Below are 18,250 nucleotides of genomic sequence, written 5' to 3' on the forward strand. Positions count from 1 at the left end.
GAGGTCTTCGGCGGAAAATGAACGTCACGGGGTTAGTGGAGACTGTAGGGAGTGAGTCGAAACACTAGAAGAGCAAAGGCAAATTCAAATACAGGAGGTCAGGTCCCGGGTACCCCTGCAAGTGGCGAGGCCACGCTGGCAACCACGTGCGGCAGGTGCCCTGACCCACTGGCGCAGACGAGGCGGTGAGCTCTGGCTTGTGCTCGCCACGCCCGACTCCTCCAGCCGCCAGAAGTCAATCCAAAACCACAGCCACAGTCTCAGTGAGCAGTGGACGCCGGGGAAGGAGGTCAAGCAGGGCCAGAGACTGGTGGGCGATGGGGTGGGGGGAGGACTAATGGAGCCGCTGGACAGGGAAGGCCCCTCTGAAGGGCGGCCTGTGCGCAGGGACTTGCGTGGTGACGGCAAGGGTCTCTAAGCGAAATGGGAGTTTTCTCCGACAGGTCCTCCTACAGTCCAGCAGGCCCGAGATACCAGCAGCCTGCCTCCAGAAAACTCTGGACCGGCAGCACAGACGAGGGCAGGGAGAGACCTGGGCCTCAGGAAAACAGGCCCCCGATTATGTAGAGACACCTGCTCCTCCCTACTTCCCAAGGACAGCAGGAGTACCCGCGAGGAACAAACCGCGTAACTCTGGGATCCTGCTGAGCCCCTGCCACGGGGCAGCTGGACTCTGTTCATCCCAGGGCTCCTGGGGCCAGGACGGAAGGGGGACAACACGAGGAGTCACTGGGACCACACCGGAGAAGGACTCTCCCAGGCCCCCAGGCCTCACACCCACGTGCCCCGCAGGCAAGAGCAAAGGAACCCGGGCCGTGTCGGCAACGGCTGCCCACAGAACCACGCGGGCTCCGAGCCGCTGGACCTCAAGTCGTCATCGAACAGGAAGCGAGCTCCTGCTTCTAAGCAGCAGCCCTGGGGAGACGCACCCCCAGAGAGGACGGAAGGGCACGCAGCCCCACAGTTCCACGACCTCCGTGAACCAGATCACTCCTCTGACTTACACTATTCTAGGGCATGGGAAAAACTTTCATAAAAATTAATTACATAGGGGCACCGGGGGGGCCCAGTCAGTGAAGTGTCCGACTCTTGGTTTCGGATCAGGTCACGATCTCACGGTTCGTGCGTTCAAGCCCCACATCGGGCTCTGCGCTGCCTGGGATTCTCTCTCTCCCTCTCTCTCTTTCTGCCCCTCCTCTGCTCACTCACTCTCTCTCAAAACAAATAAACTTAAAAAAATTACATAAAATGAACATAATCGTGTTCCTAACTACTAACAACAACAGCACACACGTGTGTGAAAACTTCAGGCCAATGTCACTTGAATATAGACTTCCATTTAAAAATATTAGTAAACTGAGGGGCCTAGCTGGCTCTGTGAGAAGAGCATGTGACTCCTGATCTTGGAATTGTGAGTTTGAGACCCACTGGGTGTAGAGATTACTTAAGTAAATAAATAAAATGTAAACAAACAAAAAATAAATTAAATATTAGTGAATTGAATATGGTTTTGCATTGGACAATTAACAGACTATGACCAGGCAAAGGTTATTTTAGGGACGTAAGAACTGCTCAGCTTTAGGAATCTATTAATAGATGATAATCTCAACAGCTGCCAAAAAGACATTTGGTAACGTTACACATCCACTTCTGATTACAAGCCCGGGAGATCGCCCAACAATCAGCAGGTGATAAATAAATGGCTGGTGAGGGAATACGGACTCACAAAACACCATAACTTGTAATCATAAAACAAGTTCATGTTAAGGTTTAAAAGAAGGCTAAACAAATATTAGTAATGTGAGTGTCCGACTTAGAAATCAAAAGGACAACAGAATAAACACAAAGAGAGAAAAGGAAGGAAATTAAGAAAACGGGAGAAATCAGTGAAAAGAACAAAGTTACAAAACAGAAGGTCAATGGAACCAAAAACTATTGGTTTAAAGAGACTAACAGACAAACTTCTGGAAGCACTGCCTCAAAAAAGGAAGAAAAAATACAAATTAGTAGCATTATTAATAAAAACAGAACAAAACTGAATTTCAAATAAAGCAGATGTTAAAAGAATTCTATCAAGAGCTTCTTTCCAATAAACTTGAGGACTTAAAAGAAATTAATAACCAAAACTGACTCAAGAAGAAACAGAAAGCCTAAATGCTCCCATAATTAATATAAAAATAAAAGCAGGAGCCTAAAATTTTCCTATAAAGGAAACATCACACTCAGATGGTTCTATGGACAAGTCCCACCAAAATGTCAAGAAACATACCTTTCTTTCCATCATCTACTGTATCTTCTAGAACACAGACAAGAACTCTCCCTGGTTCACTCTTAACCTTGGGACTAACACAAGATAAGGATCATATGAGGAAAAGAGAATCATGGGCCCATCCCACCCGCGAATATAAATAGAAAAATACTAATTAGCAACCAGGATCTACCAACGGATGAAAAAGAGAAGACAGTGTAGCAATGTTGGTTTCATCTCAGAAATGGAACGATCACTTAATATCAGAAAGCTATAAATGCCATTTAGCGAACTAAAGAAATAAACGGAATTACCTCAATGCAGAAAAAGCATTCAATAAAATTCAACGCCCATTCATGAGAAAGCTCCATAGGAGGAAAAAATCAGACTTTGTCAGTCTGTTAGGTTGCTCGATGTTACATTAAGTCAGTCGGAAACGGGTAGATTCCAGAACTGTTACTAAAAATCAGAAAGGAAGAAGGTGTTACTATCGCTGTTATCGCTCCTCTCGAACTGGAGGTCCAGTGGGAGTAACTGGCCAGTGGTGAGGACGGCGTTAGGACCGGAGAGGAGGAACAAGGCCACTGGGTCTCGGGGCAACGGCGACACGGGCACAGCACAGGGGAGGAGCTCAGACGCGGGCCACACGCCTGCACCTGCGCCCGGGCTCTGGTTCTCAGCAGTCCCGTGGCCCCAGACGAGTCCCCGCTGATGCCCCCGCCTCAAACCGGGGGTGACAACAGTACCTGTCTGTACCTCACTCCTCTCTGGGTTAGTACCCAGCTGCTCCCATGGCACAGGAAACACCGAAGGATCAACAGCTGTCTTTTTCAAACAACAGTTTTATCGAGGAAGTGATCGTAAGCACTCAACAGCTTGTACCCACCAATGACCAGGAAAAAAACCTAAAGCAGAGTCTTCCAAGAGCAGAACCACCTCTAGAGTGCCCAGATACAAATCTACCAAATGATGGGCACAAGCGCCACAGAAAAAAGTCACAGATGTTCACTGAGAGGCATCAGAGGCGGCCAAATACACGGAGCGATCGTGGTCACCAACACTCCTGCTGAGTTCCCAAGAGGGTTTTTTGTGGCATTCACGAAGCTGCTTACATGGGGCGCCTGGGTGGCTCAGTCGGTTGAGCGTCCGACTTCGGCTCAGGTCGTGATCTCGAGGTCTGTGAGTTCGAGCCCCGCATCGGGCTCTGTGCTGACGGCTCGGAGCCTGGAGCCTGGAGCCTGCTTCCGATTCTGGGTCTCCCTCTCTCTCTGATCCTCCCCCCGTTCATGCTCTGTCTCTCTCTGTCTCAAAAATAAATAAACGTTAAAAAAAAAAATTAAAAAAAAAAAAAAAAAGAAGTTGCTTATAGTACCTCTACGGGAGGTAAGGACCGGGAAGAGGCATATCACCAGACACAAGGCCTGTTCATAAAGCTGATCGAAGCTGTGTGGAATCGGGCAGGGCCAGGGAGAACAGACCATAGCCTGCAGCCGGGCCCACGGCCTCTTCTTTTGGTTCAGCCCACAAGCGAAGAGCGGCTTTCACAAAACAAATAGTTGAAAGCAATATCGAAAGGGTAGTATTTTGGGACACAAGAAAATTCTAGACGATTTGCCTTTCAGCACCCGTAAATAAAGTTTTACCGGAGCCCAGCCACACTCGCCCGTCTGCATGCTGTTTATGGCTGCGAAGCTGAAGACCGGTGACAGAGCGGGCGTGGTTCTCACAGCTGCAAATGCGTGCGTGCCTACCCTTTCTAGAAAAAGCCTGCTAAGCTCCGGGGTCCAGGATCCAGAGAGCGCCGCAGGCACACGTAACTTTCGCATACAGCAGAGGTAACATCACGGAGCCATGTGGGGAGGATGAAAAGCTGGTTATTCCTACTGGGAAAAAAACCAACGGCACCTCTGTCTCAACACAACACAGGAAATTCAGCTCCAGGTGGATTAAGGACTGAAGTGTCAAAACAAAGTTTTCATCTTTTAAAGAGAATAAGTATCGGGGGCGCCTGGGTGGCGCAGTCGGTTAAGCGGCCGACTTCAGCCAGGTCACGATCTCGCCGTCCATGAGTTCGAGCCCCGCGTCAGGCTCTGGGCTGATGGCTCGGAGCCTGGAGCCTGTTTCCGATTCTGTCTCCCTCTCTCTCTGCCCCTCCCCCGTTCATGCTCTGTCTCTCTCTGTCCCAAAAATAAATAAAAAACGTTGAAAAAAAAAATTTAAAAAAAAAAAGAGAATAAGTATCTTTCTGGCCTTAGGACAGAGGAGGATTTCTTCACTAAGACACCAAAAACATGAAATGTAAGCGCGAAGGCCGAGCAATTTAATTACATTAAAATTAAGAACTCAGCCATCAAAAAACACCTAAAAGAAAGTGAAGGGGGCAAGTTCTGAATGATGATTTTAATGTGACTTTACCTCCCTTGGCCCTCTACCGTCGATTCTTACGTTATTCTTCCATAAAACTGTGTTTCAGGCCAGGCTGGCTGCTTTTCTTCTCTTTGCAAAACTTACTCCTGAGAGAGCACTCGCTAGCAGAGGAGGGGAAGAGAGAGAGGGAGACAGAATCCCAAGCAGGCTCCATGCTGCCAGCGCAGAGCCTGAAGCGGGGCTTGAACTCATGAACTGTGAGATCATGACCTGAGCCGCGACCAATGGTCAGATGCTTAACCGACTGAGCCAGCCAGGCGCGCCCCCCCCCCCCCCACTGCGAATTTTATACTATGTGTTTCAGGTCGGACTGGAGCTTTTCAGGTGCTTACACACCCCAGGGGACAGGTGGCCCCTGCACCCGTCGGCACAGGTCTGCACGCTGCTTCTGCAGAGGTGTGGGTTTTTCACGTTTGCTTTTCCTAGTTCTCTGGGTGAACTGGGTCTTAGGCAATTTATTTTTTCGAGAATCCAAGAGCAATGTTTTTTGAGCCCCTCCGACATCTGGGTAGATCTTTCCTGACTCTACATCTGTAATGCCAACGTGACTAAATAGTAACAATCCCGAGTCCACCTGTTTCCCTACAAATCCTGCAGCCCCAGCTCCCTCTTCTTCCAGCAGTCAGGGCTGCAGAGCAAATCTAAAAGCAACTTTGACTTTGGTTTTTTTTGAAAAGAACCTATTGTTTCTTACAATATGTTCTCTCCTGGAACATAAAAGCCCTTTTAAGGGCAGACCCACAGCAGGCTAAGTGCTCGCTCTCTGTGAAAGGACGCAAGTGCCTCTAAAAAACCATACTTTGTTCAACATCCCATCTAGGTCAGAAACTTACCATTCTCATCACACTTTACTTTGAAATCTGTATTACTGTCCAAACTACAACGTCCACGTTGGGGCAGAAAACCACGGGGCAAGACAGCCGTGCCTGCTTCCCAGGCCTGGGGCCAGGCCATGCAGGGCTCCGCACCAGGACACAGGGTGAGGGGTCAGTGTGGGGCTCCCCGAGGCTACGGCACCTGCTTACCAGGTCCCCTTTTCCTCCAGAAGCACCGTGAAAACTTCCACTATCTTTCCGCACAGGGTTTTAGTTCATTCTGCCAGGTGCCGCCTCATACGTGATCATTTGTTCCCGTCCACTTACCCGCCTCTTGTAACTTGTGTTTAATTCATTCGCTGAAATTCATCTAGTCAACAAGTTAAGGGTAACTTTCGTCTAGCACCTTGCCAGCCACAGAAGAGACATAGGTCTCCACCTGACAAGATTCCATTCCAGGGGAAAGTCGGTGGTGGTTCTTTCCTCCTGAACCATTCAGTTCTGAAGCCCGTTAGGTGGGCCAATCGAGGGAGCACCTGCACCAGGGTAGGGGAGTGGAGAGCCACAGGGCCCAGAGTGAGGACATCCGCGTGGGGGACGGGGGGAGCCACAGGCCCGGAGTCAGGACATCCACGTGGGAGAGGGGTGCAGCAGCCAGCACAGGGTGGAGGGAGTCCTATCCGGGGAAAATGGCTACCCCAGCAGCGATGAGGCGCCTGCCCACGGGGCAGGGGTTGCTGGAGCCCAAGGTGGGTGTAGACGACATGCACCCTGGACAGCGGTGACAGCAGCAACAGGAGACACGGGATGCATTCACCAACTCGATCTATTAAGGACAACAACATGTTCCTCATGACCGGACAAGGGAATTATAAACAAAGGGAAGGAACTAGCCCGATGCCCATGGTGCACGCACACACACACACACACACACACACACACACACACATACACACATACTCAGTTCCTGTGGCTCGGACACTGAGCGGGCCTGGGAGCTGACACACCACAAAGGCAGTGGGCACACAGACAGCAGATCTGGCTTCCGCCAAGAGGGAGCAGGAGAAATGGCGGCTCCGGGGGCAGGGAGAGTAGAGGAGGTGCTGGACACCCCAGTGAGCTAAGAAGGCAGCCAGAGCCGCCGGCAAGGGCGCAGACGCCCACCTGAAGGGGCCCCCACTGGACAAAGCGGACACACCGTGAGCACAGACACAGGAGGCAGAGCGTCTACGCCCTCGAGGAACCCCGCCCACGTGAGCCCGCGATGATACGAACAAGAGGTGACACTGAGAGTAAGAGCAGGACACTCACGCTTCACGGTACTTTCCAGAAAACGCGAGTCATCACAGGGGGAAAAGGAGGCAGACAGTGGAGCAGCCTGGCAGGGTCCTCCACGTGGGGAGACCCAGGCGAGCACCACAGTCACGGGGTGGCGGGAAACGCGCCCTGGGACGGATGCTGGGCCATCAGCCGCCTCCTTTCTGGGAGATTCCTGCCCCGGAGGCACTACCTGCATCTAACTGTGAGCAACCCCCGCCACCCCCACCCCCAGGGCCCCTCCACAAAACAGCTGACCCTCTTCAAGGTCGACAAGGTCACGGAAGTGCAGAGGGCGCACTGTTTCCAGGCTGGGCGCTTCTATGCAGGGCGCGCTGGGAGGCCCGGGCTCCTGCGGTGCTGATGCAGAAGGTCCCAGTCTGCAGCAATCGGTCAAGTACTCAGGGATGAGGTCGGCCATTGGTTCTTGAGCAGTTTGCGGGTGGGGGTGAGGGGCCCTTCTCTGAGCCACAGCACACCCAAGCGAAGCTGGCCGAGCGTTGGGACATTATGGTGGCCGCTACCACGCACGGGGACACGCGGTCGGAGGAGCCCTTCCTTCCCAGACCGGGGGCCGCTCCACCTGCTGGAGGCTGAGCGCAACCCACAAGGCCCCAAATGGGCCCAGCAGGGCCGACCCCGCGAGGACAACGCGACATGCTCTGCCAGGACCTTCAACACGGTGATCAGATCTCGGGAGGATCTGAAAGTTCCCAAAAGTGCCCCTCACAACTTAAAATGTTTGACCTGCTTCTAAATCTGCTTCTCTTCAAAAGTTGCTTTTAACGCTGTGTAAAATGATTAACTCCATTTGGCTTATTTGTTACAATTACAACATAATTTTGTATCATCTTTCAATGCAAATGAACTCTATTTGTAGTACAACAAAGCTTTCACAAGCTACCTGGAAACCTAGTGAGTACCAAAAATATGCGTATTTGGAAATTACTCCTGAGTTTCAAAACCTAATGAAGAAAACATTTAGAATGCATCGTGTTTGTAACAGGAAGCACACCTATAAGAGTGAACTTCAGACCATGCGTTAACACGCGGTGTATTTTATTCATCATTTACAGAAAACCAAATGTCTGAAATAAACACATTTCTGTTTTATCTTAATTTTTTTCTTGTAAGGGATTTAAGAATATTCTGTGAAATCAGAAATTTTTAATGTTCATTCTTATTTTCGGGAGAGAGAGAGAGAGCATGAGGGCCTGAGTGGGGGAGGGACAGAGAGGGAGACACAGGATCAGAAGCAGGCTCCAGGCTCTGAGCTGTCAGCGCAGAGCCCGAACTCGTTAGCCCTGAGATCATGACCTGAGCCGAAGTCAGACACTTAACCGACTGAGCCCCCCAGGCGCCCCAAGAATTTTCTGTGAAGTTTAAGGCTTATGTAGAGCAAAACCCTGACATAATGCAAGCTCTTCACTAAGTGGCTGTCAGTCCTGGCCTCGGTGAGAAGGCTTTCCAAGAGGCTCTGTTAGTTATTTAAGGGGTCCCGGCTGGTGGGGAGGGGTCTTTGGCCAGAAAGAAAGGTTTGGAGAATTCAATCAGAAAACCTTGATAATGCTCCAATATGAAAAATTATACGTGCATCACTGCTACAAGTAGGAAATCAAAGTATGTATTGTGATGTCAAGCATTTCAGTTTTTTACCCTAAAAATTGCCTTGAAACCCATCTCCCAGAGAAAAGGGATAAAGCCATGTCACTGGTTGGCCATGTCGGCCCCTTCTGAGCCCATGTCGCCCGGGTTAACGGGTCATTTATCCGCCAAGCCTGTCCCTCGGGCAGCAGAGTGCTTCACGGGAAGCTGCTTCTCAAGTCAGAAGCAAACAGGCAGGAACAACACAGATGGGAACTCAGAAAATAAAACAAATGCATTTCTCACTTAAAACAATGAGCACAAATGTGTACGTTTTAGAAAGGACAAAAATAAGAATAAGGAAAAAAGTCACCAAGAAATAAATTTGTCTAAAGCGAAGCCAAGAAACATGGAATTTCGGGATGAAAATAACTCTGGAAACAACTGCTCCACCTACAGCCGAGAGCTCCACGCACGACAGGGCCTGTGTCCCAACACGTGCGGGGCTTCCTGGAAATCTGAGACCCGCCTGCTGTGGCCAAGGAGCCCGTGTGCCTTCCTGAGTTAAGACCCTGTGTCCAGGAGCCAGATGACAGGTGGGACATAGGCCTGGAGCACAAGGCCTGGGGCCGGGTGCTGGGGCGCCCCGACCCTGTGGGTGCCGGGCGCCAGGGTGACACTGGAGGTGGTCCCGTGTGGGGACGAGACCCAAGAGGGGAGAGCTGCCGTGGCTCTCCTCACCGCTGTCACTTGAGGAACCCCCCCCCTCGCCCCCGGGCAAGCAGAGACCCCAGGGCCCCCGCCCAGCAACATGGCTCCCAGACAAGAATGAAGCCAGACCACGCCAATGGCTCGCCCAGGCTGAGCCCGATCGCGGGTAAGCCTCTCCTCTCCAAGGGTCTTTTTCCCTTTAACACCTTCGTGAGGGCTCACTGGGTACTTCTGAAAGTCTTCACGGCTCTGCAAACCGGAGAGAACACTCCAGCAGGGCCGGGGCCTCACCAGTCTGCCCCGCGGCAGGCCCACTCTCGCTGGGCGGCCGTAGCTTCTAGAACTGCTCCCCGACTGCTCTCCGCACAAGCGCACTGGGGTGCGCTGAGCTTCACCCGCCTTTTACAGTCACTGTGACTGACCTCGATCTGCATTCTAATCCTCACTAACTGATTTTCTTCCCGAGGCTAGAACTCGATCCCTCATTAACGTGCTGCAGGGACCATGTGTAAACACTGGCACCTGCACTGAGCCCCCAGCTCCACAGACTCAGGCTGTGAAAGTCAAACTCAAGACTTGTTTACACAAAGCAGATAGGATATCGATGGACACGAGGCCACAATGACTGGTCAGGCCAAAACTGACTAAATCTAGAAAAGTGACAAATATAATGATACGGATTTCAAGTTGACGTTTTGAGTAAAAATAAAATCTTTATTTGTGTTACCATTCCCTGAGTGAACGTACGAAACAGAAGACGATGGGTATTTGAGTTGGAAATGTTTTTAAGACTACAGCTAGTCACAGTTTTGCAATCCAATTTTAAGTCACACATATGTATTTTCAGGAAAAGGACTCCGATACTTTATCCACATTATGACCTTTGTTTACACAAAGAAGGCCTATTTACTCGCAATGATCTTCACAAAGTTTACATACATGTGATATTTTGATGGTTTCCACACCATTTTCACAGTCTAGGATATATCCACGGCATGTATCTGTAAATATTTTTAAGTGATATTGTTGATAATTTGCTGGTGACAATCTAGTTTTACATCTAAAATCTAAAATCCACAGCCTGCATACTGGAAGAAACTGCACTTCTTGGGAACATGAAGCGATGGCCTTATTTCCTGAAATAAACAAAAACTCACCCTTTCTGACTAAAGTCAGGGTCAGTGGTTCCCCGTTTGGCCACCGAAGTCTCATCAGTGAAGAACATCGTAGTATGTGTCCCCTGTTTCCTTCATAGAAATTTAAATGGAAAAAGTATTTCTATTTTCCCAATAATACTGGGACCACAAACGTCCAAACTAAACATACTTTTTATCAGGTGCAGAATTTCAGTTAAGGGGGGATTCTGAAGAGCATTTTTCAGACAGGGTTCAAGTATTTGTGATGAAACTGCACCACCTAGTGACCAAAATGAGACATAACTTAAAGATGTATTCAGATCGCCAAGCTAAGGGAATAAAATAGAAATCCCCGACGTTCATGTAAGAATTTACCTAACAAATTGTTCACTATATACGACTTACTGTAACTAAAATACAACATGTGCGTGATAAGGTCATTTCATCCGTCAAGAGTCATTTCAAGGGGTGCCTGGGTGGCTCAGTAGGTTGAGCGTCCAACTTTGGCTCCGGTCATGATCTCACGATTCCCCACCCAGTTCATGGGTTCAAGCCCCACATCGGGCTCTGTGCGGTCGGTGTGGAGCCTGCTTGGGATTCTTGGTCTCCCTCTCTCTCTGTCCCTCCCCCGCTCTCTCTCTCTCTCTCTCTCTCTCTCTCAAAAATAAACATTAAAAAAAAGGTCATGTCAAGAGTCAAGATACACATTCCCACAGAAATGCTTCTTTCAGATGACTGTCCATAATCTCTATAGACAGCTGATAGCTACATTAGTCCCTCGTTACAACTTTCACCGAGAAGGGCAGTAAAATACATACATTCACGTCAAATTAAACACACACACCAACTTCACATGTGAAAAGATGTACAACCTCCAGAAGATGCAGTTTACGTGGCCAAGAAAGAAGGTGAAGAGAGTAGGGGAGGGTGGCTCAGTCAGTTAAGTGTCCAACTTTGGCTCAGGTCATGATTTCACGGGTCGTGAATTTGAGGCCCGCATCGGGCTCTCTGCTGACAGCTCGGAGCCTGGAGCCTGCTTTGGATTCTGTGTCTCCCTCTCTCTCTCTCTGCCCCTCCCCCACTCACTCTTGGTCTCTCTCTCTCTCTCTCAAAAACAAACATTAAAAAAATTTTTTTAAAAAGGTGAAGAGAGTAAAATCACAAAAACTTTAAATAAACTAAAAAAGAATCCACTAAGAGAAATACTCTATTTCAAAATAAAGAATTTGAATCAGGGGCGCCTGGGTGGCTCAGTCAAGTTAAGTGTCTGACTCTTGATTTCAGCTCAGGTCATGGTCTCATGGATCATGAGTTCAAGCACCACACTGGGCTCTGGGCTGGTGGCAGGGAGCCTGCTTGGGATTCTCATTCTCTCTCTCTCTCTCTCTCTCTCTCTCTCCCCACCCCAACTCACACCATCACTCTCAAAATAAATAAATTTAAAAAAATAATCTGAATGAAAAGAAAAAGGATCTAAAATTTACATTCGATTAGAACGGACACGACGTGGAGAAACCCGAAAGAGAATGTAGGAGGAGACAGAAGCAGGCCCGAGAAACCCCGAGCAGCACTTCCCGGTGAGGGAACCATCTCTGAATTGCCCCCTATCACTCTCAAGCATCTTATTTATGACGTTCAAAAAGCAAGTATTTTTAAAGCGTAAGAAACACTAATAAAACTGCTCTTCTGGCTGGTTTTCAAAAACTCCTTCATAGATGTGAAGGAAAAAAAATGCTGGCATGGGCTTCGTATCTTACTCTTAGCAGAGTTTATATTTCCTCTTGAAAAGAGAGCAAGTTGGTCAGGACAATGAAGAAAATGCCCAAAGCGGCCTGATTCACATATTTATTCTATAATGTGTTATTCAAGTCCATTAGTGCAATAAGAAATAGCTTTTCTTCCAACACAACTTCAAAGACCGGCTGGAGAGACAGCTGGGCTACAGGCATGCTGAAAACACACGCTGCCTCCAAAGAAAATACAAAGTACCGAGACTAAAGGCAACTACGATTTATGTGAAAAGCAGAGGAAACCTCTACCGTTTGAGTTTTAAGTGAGAGACAGAGAAGGCAAGCAATTACTATTACGACGGGTATGTATAAACCAATAACGGCAACAGGCAGACGCGGCCGACGCAGCTCGAAGAGATTCTCACAGCCGCCTCTCAGCAAACCAGGCGCGTCGGAGTCTGGATCCGAAGTACGGAAGGTACACACACCTTGCGAGCTTTCCGGAACACCTGTGAAAACTGCCCTCAGACTAGGCCTCAGAGAAAGCTCGACTCCAGATAATCGATCTTATATAGACCATATTCTTTGAACGTGAGATTGTATTAGAAATCGCCAGTAAAAAGACTTTTTAAAAACCCTTACGTTTCAAAGCTATGGAACAGACTCCTTAATACCCCACGTGATAAAAAGAAATAAAGTATTTCATCTTAAAGTTCAAGGAACTGTTAATATTCATATTAAAAATTCAAAGATAAAGCATGCTTAAAGAGAAATGTACGGCCTTACATATATTTGTTTAAAATGACAAGAACTCAGGGGGCGCCGGGGTGGCTCAGTTGGTTAAGTGCCCGACTTTGGCTCAGGTTATGATCTCGCGATTCACGAGCTCAAGCCCCACACTGGGCTACACACTGACAGAACGAAGCCTGCTTGGGATTCTCTCGCCCTCTCTCTCTGCCCCAACCCTGCTCTTGCACTCTTGTTCTCTCTCTCTCTCTCTCTCTCTCTCTCAAAATAAATAAATAAACTTAAAACAGATAGATTAATTAATTAATTTTTAAAAATGCCAAAGACTCGGGCACCTGGGTGGCTCAGTCGGTGGAGCGTCCGACTCTCGATTTCAGCTCAGGTCATGATCCCAGGGTCGTGGGGTTGAGCCCCGAGGCAGGCTCTGCACTGAGCGTGGAGCCTGTTTACAATTCGGTCTCCCTCTCCCTCTGCCCCTCTCCCTGACTCATGCTCTCTCTCCCTCTCAAAAAAAATAAATAAATAAAATAAAATAAAATAAAATAAAATGATAAAGGCTAAAAATAAAAGAGCTAAGTATTTTACACAAGGACTAAAAACATAAATAACCAAGGAAATTAAAAGGAAAAATAAAGAATAGAAATCAATGAAATGAAAACAAAAGTTGTCTATCTACAAAACCAAAAGTTGATCCTTTGCTAGAGGGTGTCTATTTCAACTGTTGCTTTAAAGTCTCAAGGTAAAAAGACACAAAATTTTGGGAAGAAAAGGAAAACTGGAACTGTAGGCGTATTTTTAAAATCATAAAGGCACAGCTGAAACATGTTTATGTCACGACTTTGGAAAACGTGGACGCAACAGTTGCCTGGAGAAAGGCTGGAGAAGGCACAGCCAGGGGACGCCGATTTCCGCTCTCGCCTCTACAGCAAAGCTTCTTTGCCCCATGTGCAGCCCGCATGTGGGAGATGCTGGTTCCAGAAACCCTCGGGCCCTAGCCAGGCAGCCAGCCTCCTCCACTCACCCATGTGCCTTGCAAATATCATCTTCTGAGCACTCCAGGCAGTGAGGAATTTTGGCAAATTCTCGTCTATGTGAAAACCTTGATTTTTAACTGAGCACGCTGACTCCTGGAATAAAGATTTCACTTCCTGGTCCCTTAGTGACAAAGACCTGGCCGCTATCGCGGAAGTGGAAGCGGTAGGCACAGCTTCCAAGAAAGAGTCTGGAAGGAAAGGGGCATGCTTTTCTCCTTCTCCCCTTCCTGCTGGCTGGCAGGCAGTCCTGGCTGGACCTGGGACAGCTGCCTTGGCCCATGAGGTGCCCTGAGGCACGGGGGTCACACGGGCGCCACCTCCAGACTCTGACTCAGGAGCTAAAGCACTTTCCACGTCATTTAAGCCACTAATGTTTTCGATCTCTCCTTCACTCATAGGTGAACCTAATCCTAACTGATTCAAATATGAATTACCCAAAGAGACTCAAAAAGGAAATAGGAAAACAGAATATACTCACTCGAGAAATTGACTTGGCAAAACAAAAAGAAAGGATTCGTTCAAGAGAACAGAAAAGCTAGCAACATTAAGACTTCAATACGAAGAAAAGAGCAAGAGGGGGAACCAGCAGTGAAGAGAGAATAATCATCAGCCATTAAGGAAATGCAAATTAAAACACAAAAAATTAGAAAGACTGACCGTTCCGAGTGCTGACGACGACGTGGGGAAGCTGGAATTCTCCTCTGCTGTGGTGGAAATGTAAATGGTACAACCACTTTGGAAAACAGCCCGGCGGGTTCCCGGAAAAGATAAATATACGTTTACCACGTGAGCCAGCAATCTTACTCTTAGGTGTTCACCCAAAGGAACGAAAGGGTTTGTCCCCACAAGGGCTCGTAAGGGAATGTAACTGGCCGAAACTGGAAACAACCCGACGGCTCGTCAACTGACAAATGGATACACCCACTACAGAGGATGATAAATCCTTACAACTGCAGTGGGTGTATCTTACAACGTGCTCACGACTCAGCAAGCAAAAGGACACATGCTGAAAAATGGATACATCTCAAAGTAACACGATGACTGAAAGAAGCCAGACCGAAAAGGAGCACACGCCATGTGACTCCACCATCTGTGATTCTGGGAAACAAACAAGAGTGACCAGGAGCAGAGGAGCAGCTGGCGGGTCCTGGCGGGAGCGGGGCGTGGGGAGAGGTGATCGAAGGGATTCCGAAGGGCACAGGCCACTGTGGAGGGCGACGCACACGTTCACCGTCCTGACTGTGGATGGCACAGACGTGTGGAAACAGAGTCTCACTCCACTGGGAGAGTAAATCAGTGCAGCCACTCGGGGAGTAATTTGGCGGTATGGGGTGAAATCAAAGCTCTGTGCACGCTCAGGAGCTCTGGGTCTGGGCACAGACGCTAAAGCAAGGTCGCAAACCCCAGCCCCAGGCTGGGTCCCCGCTGCTGTGAATAAAGTTTTATTGGAACACGGCCACGCATACCGTTTCCTGTTGTCCTCCCTAGGGCTGCTTTCAGGCTATCAGCAGAGCTGAGAAGTTGCAATAGATTGCATGGCCCGTAAGCCTAAAATATTTACCGCGTGGCCCTTTGCAGAAAATGTTTGCTGACTACTGTTCCCGGAGACACTGGCTCCCATCTGCCTGGAGACGTGGAGGCGTGTTCACAACAGTGGAAGGCGGAGTCAACACGACATCCATCAATAAAACAATTAATAAACCACGGAATACTAGCTACCAGTTAAGAGGAACAAGCTAGATCCACAGGTATCCAAACGGGGGAGGTCTCAGAAGCACACTGCGGCCTGAAGAAAGCGACCAGCAAACGTACCAGCACTGGGGGGAAGCACCGAAAACCCCCGAAGCAGTAGGAACTGCTTATCAAGTAAGGCTCACACCAGCTCCTCCCTGTGACTGCCCTGGGGACAATGGGCCTGGGGCGAAGGCAGAAAAGACATCAACTTTTCCGGTGTGTTTTAATTTCTTTTATTTAAAAATCTCTAAGAGGTTTTTAGAAGACCAGTCAGTGAAATGTAAACCTGACATTTACCAACACACTAAAGAAAACACAGCAGCATGCGTTTCCCCTGCCTGTAATACACAGACCTTGAAACACTTACTAAACTGTACTTTTTTGGGGTGCCTGGGTGGCTCAGTGGGTTGAGCAACCGACTTCAGTTCAGGTCATATCTTGCAGTTCTTCAGTTCAAGCCCCGCGTCAGATTCTGTGCTGACGGCTCGGAGCCTGCAGCCTGCTTCCGGTCTTGTGTCTCCCTCTCTCTCTGCCCTTCCCCCACTTGCGCTCTTTCAAAAATAAATGTTAAAAATAATGAGAAAAAAAATAAACTGTACTTTTTTATTTTTCTGAGAGAGAGCGCGCGAGCGAGCGCTCCTGTGCACACAGCAGAAGGGGCAGGGCAGAGAAAGAGTCCGAAGCAGGCTTCACGCCCAGCGCAGAGCCCAACAGGGGCTCGATCCCACAACCGTGAGATCAGGACCTGAGCCGAAATCAAGAGTTGCATACTCTACCGCCTGAGTCACCCAGGCACCCCCATACTAACTGTCCTTTTTTTAAAGCAGCAAATTGTTCACCAAACAAGGACGTTTTTTTCCTTGTATCTTTAAAGTCAAAATACCTACTCTGAAGTGGACTCTTCCAAGGAAGTCTGAAGCAGAGACCTAGCGTGCTGTGCATAAAAACCAAGGCTATAAAATTTAAACCAAGCGAAGCCTCAAAGGTTACCTCCAGGAACAGCCTGGAGGGACACATTCAAGTGCCAGGAACACGGCCAGGGACACCAGGCCAGCTCCGCAGGCCTGAACGGGAGCAGGACACATTAAAATTCCACAGCAACAGACAACAGGCCGCAGAGGAGCCAGCGCGGCGGGGGCTGTCCAGCGAGGCCTCAGCAGCATTACCCCCCCGCCCCTCCCCCTCCCCGTGACACTACAGGGGCCCTTCGAATGTCACTCTCACCAGTCTTCTCACTGGCGGCTTCGGGCCACATCTTCATGACAAACTAGGACGTTTTAGGCAGAATTATCCACGTGTGCATGTGTGTGTGTAAAACTTATTGGAATTACTGGCTGCCAGCAAAACTATCCAAAAAACATCTTTCTATTAAAAAACCAGTAAGTGAAGATACACTCTGATTTTTTAAAGTGGCTGTAACAGAAACCTGGCCGTGACGTTGGAGGCACCTGGCCAGGGTCACACGCCCAGGGGTGGCGGCTGGCGGGAAGCCCGTGGGTCCCGACAAAAGGACGTCCCACACCGGTAAGCAAGACCGCTGGAGGCCACATACTAACAGCAGGTAGACTGAAAAGCCAGACCGGAAGCTGCCCAGGCTCTTCTCCTGCCATCGGCCAGGGCCAGGCGGCCAGCCTCCCGGCCCTGCAAGCAGGGAGACGGGATGCACCAGGCAGGAAGGGGACGGCCACGGGGTCAGAGCAGAACAGGCCTCTGGCCTTGACTCCCGAGCCCCCGGGCGAGGCCGCGGCCCCACCCGGGACACACTGGAGGAGCCCTGAGTTTTCTATCCTCCCGGCCGAGGAGGTGGGGGGAACCTTCCAAGTGTGTGCAGCCTTTGCAGAAAGCCCTCCTTACCTTCTCTCCAGGTCTGGGCGGCTGCTGAAGCTTCTCATAGTCTTTCTTGGTCTCCAGAATCTTCTTCACAAGCCCTCCTGTTGAGAATCAGCGGTTTTATGTTATTGTCCGCCCTGAGGAGCCCTTCCATTCTAAACGGGGAGGGGGTGGGGAGGACACTAATTTCTTGTTCTTCCTCTTTCTATACTGAAAACAGCTTCAAATAATCTTTATTTGGTGCAAGAGAGTCTGCAATACACTGATAAGTAGCTGGTGGTGGAAATTAAGGATAAAATTTCAGTGTTTCACTACTAGGTATCCAAAGGATACAAAAATGCAGATTCGCAGGGGAACATGCACCCAATGTTTACAGCAGCAGTATCGACAAGAGCCAAAGTATGGAAAGAGCCCAAACGTCCATCAATGGATGAATGGATAAAGAAGATGTGGTTCATATATATAATGGAGTATTACTTGGCAATCAAAAAGAATGAAATCTTGCTACTTGCAACGACGTGGATGGAACTGGAGGGTATTATGCTAAGTGAAACTAGTCAGAGAAAGACAAACATCATATGACTCCACTCACATGAGGACTTTAAGACACAGAACAGATGAACATAAGGGAAGGGAAGCAAAAACAAGATAAAAACAGGGAGAGGGACAAAACCTAAGAGACTCTTAAATATGGAAAACAAACAGAGGGTTACTGGAGGGGTTGTGGGAGGGGGGATGGGTAAAGGGGTGAGGGGCACTGAGGAGGGCACTTCTTGGGATGAGCACTGGGTGTTGTATGTAAGGGATGAGTCGCTAAATTCTATTCCTGAAATCATTATTACACGGTATATTAAATAACTTGGATTTAAATTTTAAAAAATTTCAGCGTTTCAAAGAAATGAGCTCCTCAAAGGTGAAAAAAACAACTTTGTAAATG

General features: G+C 48.8%; 1 protein-coding gene across 8 annotated transcripts in view; it reads right to left on the reverse strand.

The window, feature by feature from the left end:
- Positions 1-18,250, reverse strand: part of IFT54 (intraflagellar transport 54) — a 63,202-nt gene that overhangs the window by 18,343 nt on the left and 26,609 nt on the right. For 6 of the 8 annotated variants that reach the window (XM_060624307.3, XM_060624306.3, XM_060624309.3 and 3 more), the window contains one exon: positions 17,338-17,414. In XM_060624307.3, coding sequence (XP_060480290.3) covers positions 17,338-17,414 — 77 coding nt within the window. Of the gene's footprint in view, positions 1-12,026; positions 12,487-16,998; positions 17,125-17,337; positions 17,415-18,250 lie in introns of those variants that run through there. The other 2 variants (XM_060624313.3, XM_060624311.3) reach the window with 2 other exon arrangements.

Source organism: Panthera onca, chromosome C1, assembly GCF_046562875.1.
Source record: "Panthera onca isolate mPanOnc1 chromosome C1, mPanOnc1 haplotype 2, whole genome shotgun sequence".
Classification (NCBI taxonomy): Eukaryota; Metazoa; Chordata; class Mammalia; order Carnivora; family Felidae; genus Panthera; species Panthera onca.